This window comes from Struthio camelus, chromosome 3, assembly GCF_040807025.1.
Source record: "Struthio camelus isolate bStrCam1 chromosome 3, bStrCam1.hap1, whole genome shotgun sequence".
NCBI lineage: Eukaryota > Metazoa > Chordata > Aves > Struthioniformes > Struthionidae > Struthio > Struthio camelus.
The window spans coordinates 43,300,214-43,314,404 of record NC_090944.1 but is presented as its reverse complement, the minus strand read 5'-3'; the positions used below and the strand labels follow the sequence as shown (position 1 = coordinate 43,314,404).

Below are 14,191 nucleotides of genomic sequence, written 5' to 3'. Positions count from 1 at the left end.
CTCTCCAGGGTGACTTAGCGGAGCCTGGAGGACGATTTGGCTGAGACACCGCTGAGTCTATGCTTCAGTGTGAGCTGAATTGTCCACTAGGCTCCATTGACTGTATTGACTCGATCTCAAATCCTGCCCTTTCAGGATTCAGTTATCTGAACATAGCTCTTGTGTGTCATTTTGGGAGCTGTCAAATACCCCACTTCCATCTGCTTTAGCAGAGATTGCAGGTCTCCTTAGATCCTGTGTCTTATCTGCCAGCCCTGTGCAGGTAGCTTGAATAGCCCAGGGCATCTTAGGTTGCTCTAGATGCCTGTGTGTAGGCAACCATTTCTATCTGAAACAAACTGGGCCCTGATCTGCTCAAAAACAAGTGCTGAAAAAACATCTCTGCTATTAAAAATATTCCAAAACGTGTGCATGAAATCACCCCTTTCACGTATCAGTAACATGCACTAAACAGGATCTGTTACAAACCACTAAATGTTCTGTACATTCAAACTGCTTTTCTTCCTTTAATGCAACTGTCCAACCGTAACGCAACCTCATTGCCTAATACACTTGCAACCATCGGCAGTGGGCCCCGATTATCGACCTGAACAGTTCAGCGGTTGCACGTATTTATCTTGCTATCAGAATGCAGCAATATAATCAGAATGCAGCAATATAATCTAGCTCTAATTTAGCTCTGGTCATCTATAATATTCTACTAAAATGTACTGCCAGTTCAGAGCCTTCAGCTTCCTTCTGCATTCCTGCTGAGGCTGCTTTACGGGTGCTCTGCGCTGGCTGCATAAGAACAGAGAGCCTGATTCTGGCTGGAGGTGTAGTCCTGTATCAACCAGAAGAAAAGATAGCAGCCTACAGACAGACAGGGCAAAAGGGTTGCTTTGAGTTTGTTTTTTGCAAGAAATCACCAAGAGACAGTTACGTGGGTTCTCTGCCACTGGCGTTAGCGAAGTGTACCACAGAGTGTCCTTTGCCTGCCTATGTGAGGGGACTGCTTGCTGAAGAGCCATCTTTGTGCAATTTCTCTTCACTTAGCAAACACAAAATGTTCTTGCAGCTGTATGTGAAGCAGGCATTAGCTTCCATATGATCAACATATTAGTATGCTGTAATGAAGAAACTAAGAAATTTCAAGCAAGTTAGGGTTCTTTGCAAAGTGATTTTGAGAGATTTAGGCTTGAAATGAGTAACTTAAAGGTACCCAAATCCTTAGTTAATAATTTACATGCAAATAAAGCTCAAGGAATGCTTGAGATTCCAGCTACTTCATCTGATTGCCTGATGTTTACATACTGTGGAGCGCTTTCAGGGAGCACAAGATGTTTGTCATTTGGGTTCCACGGGATGTTGACATATTTTCCAAGGCTGATGGAATGCATTTGCATGTTTTGCCATACAGAATTGTATGGTCCTAACTTGTTTTGACATCTACATGTGAGTTCCATATTAGCCTTTAGACTGCTATTGTAAATGTTGCCTTTAGTTATTGAAAATCACTTCCTTCCTGCCAGGCAGACGGCATTCAAGTTTTCCAATTGTGATTTTGTGTCTGTGTGTGTGTACACATGGGATTTTGAACTGTTCTTAGAAGACTGAGGAATGCTTTTCATTTGAATACTCAGGATACAGAGAGAAGGCTCTGATGCTACTACTGGCTGGAAATCCTTTGAGAGAAAGAGGAAATTGTTCGTGGAGCTTTTTTTAAAAGCATTTTTAAGTAAATGCGCAAATATGCGTTACAATCAACACAGTCCCCTAATCCAATCTATTTCAGTCGTTTAGTTTTATTTTGTTGGTATGTGATAAACTGCAGAATTTAGTCTTTTAGAAGATAGGTCTCACTGGGATTTCAGCATCCTATGAAGGTTGTTCTCTTCTGTGAGATTGAAGACTTCACTAATTATCTGAACAGAAAACAACTCACGTTTGCAATTCAGCTGAGACACTGAGGTTGTCACTATGAACATTTTTGTCTATACTGAATACTGCAGAAGGCAAAACACATTTTCCTCTCCCAGGTGTTATGGCTGTAAGTATTCTTTTTATGTGGTAGTCTGTAAAGGGTAACTTCCAGTTTTGGCCTTGCAGAGTACGTGTAATGTTATTTGGCCAACATGGAGGCAGAAAAGACCAGTTAGCCTTTTAAATCTTGTTCTGTCTAAATGCTGCTTGTATGGTTACAGAGTGGGATTCAGTTGCCTAAACATATGTATTAATTGCCCTTTTCAAGGCTGTAGGACAGCGTGCCTGGCCTCCAGCTGGCACTCCAGAAGGGCCCAGTTCCCTGGTAGGTGCTGTGCTGTGTCTGCCAGCCCTGTGCAGAGGGCAGGGGTGCTCAACTGTATTCCATCCAGGAGAATAAAATATCAAAGGTTGCCCCAGGCCATTTTTTTTTCCTGAAATCCCCAGACTTGAGGATGAGCATGCTAGGTGGGCAGCAGGTTGGCAGAGTGAGTAAAATGCCCAATTCCACCCTGCCTTGAGGTATCCCTGGAAGGTTAGGCTGCCTCTTTTACCTATGCTGGAGTTCATCGACTTGTCGCTTCTGCTCAAAGGGGTGAGCTCTCCACCACAGCAGCACCGGTTTGCACATCCCTTCCTCTCACAGCAACAGGAAAAGGAAACCCACATCTTTGCCCTGTCTCTCTGTTCCAGCCCTGCTCACCCTCTCTACACCTGTATTTCCTAGTGCAGAAATAAGTCATGGCCCCAGTCATGGTCCAACATCCTTGGGGAAGCATAGTTCAATTTTGCCTACACTGCTGAGAAATCTTGCAACAGGTCTAAAAGTATGGCAGTTAGTCTGGGTTCAGCATTAAATGTCTCATATGGCTGTACTGTTTCCAAGGCCCATGCTAACGCTGTGCATAATACTAATGTGCATCCAGCAGCTTAGAGTCTTGGTAGCCTCTGATGCAGTCTGCATTGTGTTGTGCTGTGGAGTTTTGCAGGGTTCCCATCCTTATGGCATCTTGATCTGAAACACTGGACCTCAGTTCTGAAAAACTAGTTTGATTCTGACTTTGTACCTTGGGCCCTACTCTAGCAGTATTTGCCACTCTAGCAGGATTTGCTGCTCCCAGGTTCCAGATGCGAACATTGATTTGTTAACGCGAGTGATTTGGGACACTGTTGCTTGTGATCCAATAAAATGTGTAAGATGAACATATATGAGAAGAAAAAGTCATCAGCTCATGTCATTTCTTTCTTTCTCTCTCTTTCTCTCTCTCTTTTGCAGACAGGACAGGATGGGTCATCCTCGAGACCTACACCCACCCGCATTCCTGTGTCAAAAGGTATGAAAGCAGGAAAGCCAGTAGTGGCAGCCCCAGGAGCAGGAAATATGACAAAATTCGAGCCTCGTGCCGAGACTCAATCTATGAAAATAGAACTGAAGAAGTCTTCAGCCAGCAGCTCTACCTCCCTGGGCGGGGGGAAGGGCTGATGGCAGTGGCTGAGGGGGTAGGTTACGCAGGTTTTACTGCTACCATGGAAGTCAGCCCCCTGTCTGTTTAGTTGCTAATGTGTGCATATACTAATTAAGTCCTGCAGCTGATAACAAACTAATGAGTGTGTGCATTGACTACTTAATTTAACAACATCCTTTTGTTTTCTTAACTGAGGGGGGCAAAGCCATCAGGAAGACAAGGGTACCCCAGGAATGCTTTCAGACTGGGACGCGAGAACGGGCAACCACACCAGTGCAGGATAATTCTTAGTTACAGAACTGGTCACTTTTTATGAAATTGTGGGTAGTTTGGTCACTACAATAGACTGTAGATAGATTGGTTTGTTTTAATAGATTGTCTTGCACCTTAGTGGATCACCTTCCACCTTGGCTACTGCATGGAGCACTTTCCTTCCTGTTTCTGGTCACTTCACACTTTTGAGAGACCTGGTTGCCTAGGGAAGCAATGCTAGGGAACAGTATGTTTGATGTTACATTTTAATAAAAGCTAGTTTCTCAGCAGAGGGAGGGAGAGGAAAGAGAAAGGACCGGCACCATGTGACCAACCCTCTCTCTACGAACCTCTCGTCTAAATCAGTGTTTCTCTGTTTTGTGCCACATTATCAAGGGCGTTAAAAAATTCATGGGGGTAGGGAGGCTGGGAGGTTGCAAAATGTTAGGCAGCAGCAGTACTAGGTAGCAGATCATTTCTTCCAAGGTGGGGTTAAGACTTGTAGTCAGTACTTACAGCCGGGTCTCACTTCTCTGACTTGGGGAGACTGAGACAAGACAGGAGTCAAAGAAAGGCAGGTGAGCCAAAAGGTGGTTAGTCTTTAAAAAAAAGTTTGAGAAACATTGATCTAGTTAAAGTCAGTACAGTCCATTTGTGCCTGCTCCAAAGACCACTAAAGTCTATGCAGCAAGTCATTCCATTGTCTTCATTAGCCTTTTGATTTTCCTCATAAGGGGAAATTGTGTTATATAAACGTTCATTGCTAAGCATCCTTCTGTCCTATGGGAAGTCCTTAACATAGACTGCTAGTGGCAGAAACTGCTGTCTAAGAACACAGCTCAGGTACAGACAGTGAAAGAGACAGGGCTTGGTATGTAAGTTACTCTGAATGCTCAGTTGTTCGATAGGTTTCTCTTAAATACGGACCACAGTACCATGGAGATCCACCTCTTTTTTTCTTCTTTGTGATTTCCTTGTTTACATGTTTGCGTTTTGGAGCATGCTTTAAGGAATCGTTTCAGCATGGGAATGGGTGTGGATGCAGATGACTGTTTAATAACCCTACAGTTATTTCAGGGCATTTGCATTAAGTGATCAATTTCCAGAGAAGAAAGTTACAAACAAGAAAAAATGAGCTGAGCAGACTGATAAACATGAGTTTTAAAACTTGTATAATACTTTACCATTCAGGCAAGCTATAAAGGACCCAGTGGTTGGGAATAGGTTTCAGAAGAAAAGACAGGAAGACAATTGATGAATAACAAATACAGCTCACAGAAAAGAAAATGCACCACCGGGTGAAGTATTAAATGGCTTTCTCTTTGGGAGGAGAGATTTGATAGAAGAATCTACTATGGAAGGTCAGCAAAATTATATTCAGTCCAAGCAATGTTTAGTCTTCAGTCAGCCCTTTGCACTGCTCTCCTGTTTAAGATCCACATATGTACATTATCCCAGAGTAAAGCCAGCATTTTATTATTCGCGTGAAAGGTATTGTGTCCAGGATGTAAAAGCTGCCATCACATCTGAAAAGAAGTAGGCTTTAATTTTCACATGTGTGTAGCACCTGCAATACCTGTTAATTTTAAAGTTCTGGTTTCCATGATATCTGAAAATCAGACTCATATTAGTATCATTTCTCATAACATTTTGTTCCCGGTATTTTGGATAAAACTTGGAAGTTGGAATTAGCAAGCAACGTAAGTAACAATGCCAGAAATACATCAGATTCTCTCAACTAATTGTTATCACTTAAAGCCTCAATTTGTCAATAAATTGTTGCTGAGATCTTACTGTTCCTACCGTAACACAGACTTTTTAGCAGATGTTTGAAGAAAACACGTTATTATGAGCTTCTAGCTGCATATGCACTCTAAATACTGGCACTGAAGCAAGCCTTCAGTTCAGAACAGTCATTTAAATAATACTGCAAACATGAGCCCCAAGCTAATGTGGCTCGATACAGTGATGAACTACAGCTGGCTTAAGCTTTGCTTTTCAAATCTTTTTTCTAAAAAAAAACTAGCTATTCCGTAGTTAACTGTTGCTATACCCAGGGCAATATGGTAAGTGTGCCTGTAATTGAAAAATTTGTTTGTTTTGGATGAGATCTGAGAAACTAATTCACCTGAAGAAACAAGTCAGCCTTACAGAACTTGAAATCCAGGGCACGTAAACTAGGGCAACAGAACCAGAACTGAAGGCGCAAGCTAGGAATTACTTTTGTAGGGTCAGTAGGGCTTCCTGAGACAGACTCAATAAATTCCAGACAGGTCAGACGAAGGATCCAGTTATTTTTCCCAGGGGCAGCACAACAAAAAGGAACTTTTACTTCCTAAGCCAACCCAACAGAAGTCCAAAGAGTTGGAGTCAGGCAACTGGTTTAACTGCTAACTGAAAATATATATTTAGTTGCACTCATTATTTTTTAATATCTGTTTTAATTCACCTGAGATACTTGTTTAATAAATGCAGAAGAAGGTTCTGGTGATGATATTGTACAAAAAGAAAGTATATGGTTCAGAAGTCTTAAAAGGTGAAGCATAATTGTCTTTTATCATCCTGGAGTTTCCTCTGAATCTGAAGACATTTTATGTTTAGTGACTGTAGTAAAGTTCTTCATTCACGGTCAGCTCCAAAGGGCGATGGAGACAACCAATTCTAAATACAATATGTAAAGCCCCAGCACAGCTACCACCTTGCCTGGAGATGCCTCTGTCATTTGTCTAGCAATGTTTCAGTTTTGACTTAGCTAGCACTACAGCCTCTAAACCTGAGATCCGTAATCTAGGTATCCTTTTCTTTCCTCTCAGTGCTTTAATTCAGGCCGCAATTTCATTGTCACTTCACGTCGGCGTATAACCCACCACTGGAGTCAAATGATGCAGTCTTGTCTTTTCATCACCTCCAGCCAATCCAGCTCTCTCTTCCATACAGTTGTCCCTTGAGATGGCCCAAGTGTTGGAAATTAACTGGGGAACTGATCTGAACTCAAAAGAATCTGGTGAAAAGCATAAAGGCTAGATTTAACCTAGCTCAGTTCCACAGTGGTATTCAGACTCTTGTGCCAGAAAAGGAAAGAGAGAAGTGTAGGAAACCAGTGGCTGTTCTGAAGTGACTGTGGAATCATGAATGCCTCCTAGGAGATCAAGTACCACAGAAATGTAGGTGCAGTGCTGCTTATTTTAAACAGTTCTTGGTTGAAGCCTTCCTTCAAAGGTTGGAGAGAGGCTCCCTTTCTCACCGATATCTAATGAGATTCAAACCCACATTAGCTCCAACCAAGTCTGCCAGTAGCATGGAGAGACAGTTGAGGGGGAAAGAGGGTGACATTCTCATTCCTTCCTATAAAGGCTGTACTCTTTCACATGGAGTGCTCTGCTATTCACTGAGCAGAAACAAGAGACTAGTTGAGCGGTGAGGGTACAGAACTAGTAGGAGGGAGCGCCAGACTGGTCCCTGTTCCAAAGGCTGCTCTTGAGCCTGGCTTTCCGTGAAAAGAAGGCTTGTAAGATGAGACTGTCTGTGTTTATCCATCCCTCCATCTGTCCTCTGTTGGTGAATAACACTGAACCCCTCAACCACATTCAGCCAAATCTGACAAAGCAATAGGGGCCTCTAGAATAAGAAGTTCCTCCAGTTTAATGAAGAGGGTGACTGAGAAGAGGAGAAAGACCTTAACAATGCCTGCACTGCAGGAAAGAATGTGGCGTGAGCTCACGCTTATACGACATCAAAGAACCAACACAAGAGAGTGATGTCAGAAATGCCCCAGGGACAAGCTTTGTTCAGACCTCAGATTTCATTAGGCAGCAAAGACTCAAACTGTGAGACACAAATCCAGGGGAAAACATCAGTTTTAGCCTCTATTTGCAGGGCTGCTTCTTGTGCATTTTACATGACTGGATTAGAATGCAGTAAACGAGGGCTTCCTCTGCCCAGGTGATCATCTGGAATTAGTAATCATCATGTTTTCTCTCTCTTTTCCCTTTTTCTCTGTATTATTATTATTTGTTATGAAGTGGGACATTTTCAGTAGCAAAATCCATCCAAACCAGGGTAATCTCGATGGTTGCAGTAGTCTTTTGAAAGCGGGAGGATATGGATTTGAATCCTTTTAGGGAGAGGTGAAATTTGAACCTGGCATATTTGTATCAGAAGGGAAAATTTCTACCTCTTTCTTAGTCCTTTAATATCTTTCAGTTTTTTAAAAAATCTTGAGAAAGAGCCTGATCAGCTTACTTCATGAGCAGATTGCAGTCACAGCACAGGAAGGAGCTTCTGGCAATGACACCTAAAAAGACACCTAAATCTCAGAGAAGCCCAGAATTCAGGATTTACAACTTTGTCCTCAGAATAGTTTCTTGGCTGTTATTTAGGTGGCTTCCTGCTCAGCGTGCTGGTTTTTCTGGATCCTGTTCTGAGTTATCACTCTCCTCGTGAGTGATAAAGATGACGAGGTATCGAGTACGCAATTACGAATTCACGTGGATAGCTGGCTTCACAAAAGTGAGACCATAGTGGCATGAGCATTTTAAGGTAGCCGAAAAGCTGCCCTTTGCCCATCCTGCCGCATGCCATAGTCACAGCAGTGCCAAAGACCTTGCTTGGATATGGCCACTGGTGCCTCAGAAGTTCTGTCTGTGAAAAAAGTCTGACGGCAAGCCGTTTTATGTCTCAGTAATGTCCCATTATATCTGTGCAGTGTTATGATCAAGCCACAAGGTCTCAGCTCTCTGTCTGTTTCTGTCTCTGTCTGTCTGTCTCAGCTCTCTTGTTCTCTACATTGTCACAATCATAATATTACAGAATAATTTCGGTTGGAAGGGACCTCTGGAGATCTTCTGTTTCAACCCCCTGCTCAAAACAGGGCTAACGTCAAAGACTGATGAAGTTACTCGAAGCCTTGTGCAGTCGAGTTTTGAGTATCTCCAAGGAAGGAGATTCCACAGCCTTTCTGGACAAGTTGTTCCAGTGTCTGACCATCCTCACTGCAAAGGACTTTTTGGAGTATCTAATCTGAATTTCCCTGGCTGCAGTCTGTGTCCTCGTCCCATTAGCTAAGGAAGTTGGTCTATAGCAGCTTTCAGCTAATATATATTCATGCTGACACCAGAAAGAGGGTGGCAGTGCTGCTAACTTCTGACTTCTGCTCCTTCCCTGGTGCTGGTAGAGCCATAACTTCAGCTTGATCGGGACTGGCTGACAGCTCGTCTTTGCCTTTCTGGTGGGGCTCAATGTCAGCTTGAGAGGCCCTCTGTTCTGGCTGCCTGTGTAGTCATGCAAGCAGGAGTGATAGCTCAAACCCAGCAGTGGGAACCTACAACTTGGGGCAGCAGTAAGGCAGAGAGGAGGGAAGAGCATGAGCCGATACCGATCAGCATACACTGACTGAGAAGGGTGCGCCCTGAATTTTCCAGTTGATCTGTGTGATTTTAAATCTAGTTCCTAACGAAAGTTTTTCGCTGCGCTGTCCAGGTTAGATCCTATCACCTGAATTATCGTTACATATATGCATACATATAATGATTCCTAACGTAATCATTAGCAGAGCAATTCATTTGAGTAAGTAGGATTGAAAATGAGGGAGCAAAGAACTTTATTTATAGTCCCTGGGGGATTCGTCTCAGGTCTTTAAACATGCTAAGTAAACAATAGCTTGAAAGAAACAGGGAGATGTTGATTTCTTTTGCCCACCTTTTTTTCTCTTTGTGACATCCATTAGTGTGATTTTTCAAAAAAACAAGTAACACTCTGTGACTCTTCTGAATATAGAGTATGCATGTTACCCTGTTTAAACCTCAAACCGCTTACAGCATATAGTAATTAGTATCATGTGAGTAATCTCTGAAGTCACATTAATCTGTTGAGTCATGCCAGTTAGATGCCAGATGGTATGTTACTGCCTGAAATATGTTGCACATGTTCTCAAACATGCTCAGTATTTACATGACTATTCAGTGATTCTGACCAGTTGAGAACCGTATCTTTAAAGAGGGTAGGCTACTGTCCTGCTGCGTTTCAGGGTTTTTTAGCGAAAGCTGCAACTGTAAGGACAATTTTCAGACTAATTATATGTCGCTATCACACATCAGTGGCTGATCTCATTGAGTCAGTTTGAAACCTGTAGTTTGCTGGCAGGAGTCCCTATGAGCTCATCTTTCGAACTTGTTTTCATTTAGGGGAATGTTTTTCTCCCTTAAGTCTGTGTGAATTATTCTCTTTCCCTCAATGTTAACTGCACTCTCTCGGGCAAAACTGCATCCAGCATTTGTCATTGTAGATGTTAGCTACACTTTGAATCGTTCTTGCTACTTAGACACTAGTCTTACTTGGCTTTTTGGAAAAATGTAATCAGGCTTAACTACTCTCAGATTGAGAGCTATCAGCTCTGAGAACAAAACCGTAAAGGATCACATCTGGATTTATTTTTTTTTGTCGTTTGACAAGATTCAAGTATAAATGATTCTTCGGTATAAGAACTCTTTTCAGCAGGATTTTAAAAAAGGAAATACAGATGTATAATTCTCTACTTCTGTCACTTGGACTTGTGTTGTCTGTGGTACATACATTTTTGTGTCATTTGTTTGTATGAAGTATAAGAAGAAATTTAACTTCATATGTTAAAGTGTCAGTTGATGTGCTTCATTATATGAATTGGTATTTTTGATAGCCAGGTGCTAATGATGTATTTCTCTGAGAAATTCTGGCTTACATCAGTCAGAGTGAAATCAGAATTAGCATTTTTATATCTGTGTTCTCTTTTCCTATCATTCAAATACATTCATTTTTGTTTAAGTGAATTTATTGATCCTGTAAATGTTCAGATCTATAATCCTAAAAAAATCTATATAATCATATCCTATAGAAAAAAATTATATTCCTACAAAGGTTAGTCTTACAAAACTCTGACAGAGTCTACCGTTCTAAAATTCTAGGCTAATAACTGTTTGGATATCTGTTTTAGTAACTAGTATATAATTATATATGTGTGTGTGTGTGTGTGTGTGTGTGTGTGTGTGTGTGCATTTTTACACAATACAAAACAAATTGTTAGAAAATACTAAGCATACATATGCATCTGTGTATGATAAGTTAATGAAGAAATGAATATTAAAAGTGGAAATCACTTGATTTCTTAATATTAATGTACTCTCTTCTGCATAATTGTTATATTTGGTCTATAGGAGGATGACTTGGATTCAGAAACCCACTGTAGTTTTGCTGTTCAATCAGTAATCGAGCCTTTACAGGGAAGATGACGTTTTTCTGCTACCCATTTATTTTTTAGATTTTGTTTCTAAGTTCTTTGTATTTATTTCTATTTTACATAGTGAACATTAAGAACAATTTGCTTCTTAGAGAGTTCGTGTGACTCCCATTGAAGTTAATGGGAAATTTCACCTGAGATTAGAATCTCATCTTATGTAAATGCAGCTTTTTACATATATTCATCAAGAGCTTGAAGTTAAAAACAGCATTGGTTGTGAAGATACATTTTTAACACAGTTTGTGGCTCTTTCAGGTTCATTGCTCAAATCTGGGAGAGCAGGTATAGATGCCTTGTTGAAAATCATTTTTTAACGATAAATTAAATGGAAAAAAAATTGTTGTTTTGGAAATTCTGTTATTTCATTTGCCTTAACATATTTCCTTGAATGTTGCCTTTGCCCTGCTTTTCTGATTCAACATGCATGAATAATGTAATTAGAACATGCCACCTAGTGGCAGGTTCCTGGTGTATAATATAAGTTAATCAAACATCTTGCAAATATTATTCAGGAACCAGACCAAGGCACAAGTTAATAAAAAAGTGAAAGGGAATAATGATATGACGAGCATAATTTTTTTCGCGTCTCATAAATTTTGAAAAATCTTCAGACTATTAGGAGAGGAAAGTATCAGGAAAGAAAACAAAAAATTTCAATTACAGGAATGAGTATTTCTGAAAGTGTATTATTATATGTTCCTAGTTAGCATTGGTACAGTTGTATTATTTCAAACCCATAAAATATATCTTTTTAGAAAAAAATACACTGACAATGTCATTGATAGCTAAATTCTTATTTAAAAATATCTGTGGATAAGAGGAGTATATTTAGATCGAAAAACAGAAGACCAGGTCATTGTTATTGAATATTTCAGCAGAGCCTAGAGGTTAATCAGGATCAGGGATCTCTTCCATTACACATGTGGCAAATTTAAATCCAGCCTTTGAAGAGCTAAATATACACTTGGCTTTGCATACTGTGGCTGACATTTATCCTCGTTACAGTTAACAGCAAAATTCAAGTGGACTTTTTACTACCTGTGAGTAAAACTAATTGAAGATTTTCTAATAAAACGATTCTTTGTTGGAAAACCTGATTCAGCTAGCTCCTAACTCTTCAATGTATATATATGGACAAAACCAGTATCGATTTCTAAGTCAAATTTCAACCACAATGGGAAATGACCCCGAATGTCTTCTTCATCCTCCTTTCAAAATGACCAGCAAGTTTTGCATGGATTTGCTCAGATAGGATTGACGAGTCCCAACTTCAAGTCCTCCTCGTCCTGATTCAGATGTAGGACTGGAACCTTAGTATGCCTATGATTTAATTTATGTAACTATACTATGCCTTTTCCTTACGGAAAACCAAGCGTTAGTGTTGGCATTGAGGAGGGAGCCCAGGGCTCCTGAGCCCTAGCCTGGTACTAATATGGTTTCCCATTGTCCATAGCATTAGCCAGAGCAGTTCTTACCAAACAGTGATCTGTCGTCTACGAGATGTTTCTGAAAAAATGCTTTGCACTTTCGTTGTAATTGTTCTTTTTTAAAGGCACTTGTAATTTTATTTACAGTTTCATAAAACCAAACGTTTTGCTATCTTTTCTTTTAGAAAGTGTCATCATTCATCAGTTACGCATGAACTCTAGATGAGATACTACCCCCAATATATACTCTCTGTGTGCACTACCCTCCTTACCAGTTGGATGGATCACTGTAGAAGCTCTCTACCATCAACACCAGGGTCACTTGTGCTACTGATAATTCACGGAAGTATTTTATTGCTTCCATTAGGTTTTATATATTTTTTCTTGGTAGAGCTTTAAGAATGAATGGCCTTGCTGATATTTTGAGAGTACCTAGTCAGAGACAGAGTAGCAGTCTTTCTGCCAGCTGAATTTCACTTTTATTTGCAAAGCCTAAAGCACGTGCTTGATTTTGTTTGTTGTTTGCTATATAATTTATTTTTATAATACACTTTGTAATGTAACTGTCCCAAAGTTGCCATTCCTGTTGTCCATGGCGCATTTATTTGTAGAATACACTGTCAAATTTGCAATTTGATATTTTTGTAATAGAGAGTATGTAAAGAAAGTAAAATTTTAACTTCAGCAACATTTAATGTTTAAATGGGAAAAGTACTCAGCACAAATTTTTTGCCACCTTATGATTCTGTGAGACTAAATGCTCTGAAGACTGCTGTATAGAATTTGTACTGTTGCAGAATATTTCTTGCACTGCGTGATGGTTTGGCATAAAATTAAGTATTAAAGTCCAATTCCTTGAAATGCAACCAGAGTTACTCATTTTAAACAATATAAGCCAGTTTTTAAAGCTGTGATTTTTTTTCTATAGAATGTATGTTTTTACTTCTGCCTGTACCAAAAGAGTTGATTTTCATTACGCTGTAATTAATAAATTTTCACAACTATGCAAAAGTAATCAAGTGTTTGAATTTTAACTCTTAATTTCTTAAGGTTGACAGTATTCACATATATATTTGTTTATAGGGACAGAAAGTATGAATTTGACGTTTGCTTTTTCTGACTGACATTTCAGGGTAGGATCACAGTGATAGACATAGTAAAACCGATTCGAATATTGTTTATGATACGAAGAGGAATCTGTCACCAAGCACTTAATGATGTAATTGTTTCTAACTTTGTGCTTTCACTGCATTGGCAAATATGTCAACTCAGTATGATCAGAACATTTAGTGCAAGACTAATACGACTGTATAAATGAGATGCCATGCACTCTGCCGTATGCTGAACTAAGCATTTTACACTGGTGGCTGTAGCTTTTCCAATAGCATCTGGAAAGCTCTGTGGCAGCTATACCTAAAGTGATTTTTGAGTGAATTATATATAAAGCCAGATCCAACCCATAAAAGATCTTTTCTTCTTATGTAGTCTATAATGAATTATTTTTAGTTTAAATCACTGACATATTTAAAATACTGCAGATTTTTTTTATTGTAGAAGCTACTGGGAGGAACAGAGTGACTTGTATTTTTTGAAAGATAAAACAATGTTGCTTTGCAGCGGGAGATAGGACTTGGGATGCCAGAAAAAGTGCATTAACTCAGTGTCCCACTGAGATGACTAGAACAGTTCATCTTTGAAGCTGTAATAACGCATTGGTATGTAGTCAATTTGATCTTCATGTTTGAGTTTTCTTTCCAGCCATGGGAGCTATTTTTCCTTCTAGATGAGAGTTCTGCAGCAAATGCTCAAATTGT

The 14,191-nt window shown here is 39.9% G+C and overlaps 1 protein-coding gene across 3 annotated transcripts in view; it reads left to right on the top strand.

Annotated features, from left to right (window-relative positions):
* Positions 1 to 13,392, top strand: part of FILIP1 (filamin A interacting protein 1) — a 111,960-nt gene extending 98,568 nt beyond the window's left edge. For 2 of the 3 annotated variants that reach the window (XM_009689112.2, XM_068937571.1), the window contains 2 exons: positions 3,239 to 3,462; positions 12,563 to 13,392. In XM_009689112.2, coding sequence (XP_009687407.1) covers positions 3,239 to 3,445 — 207 coding nt within the window. In that variant the 3' untranslated portion in view covers positions 3,446 to 3,462; positions 12,563 to 13,392. The remainder of the gene's footprint in view (positions 1 to 3,238; positions 3,463 to 12,562) is intronic. The other variant, XM_068937570.1, reaches the window with a different exon arrangement.
* The last annotated feature ends 799 nt before the right edge of the window (positions 13,393 to 14,191 follow it).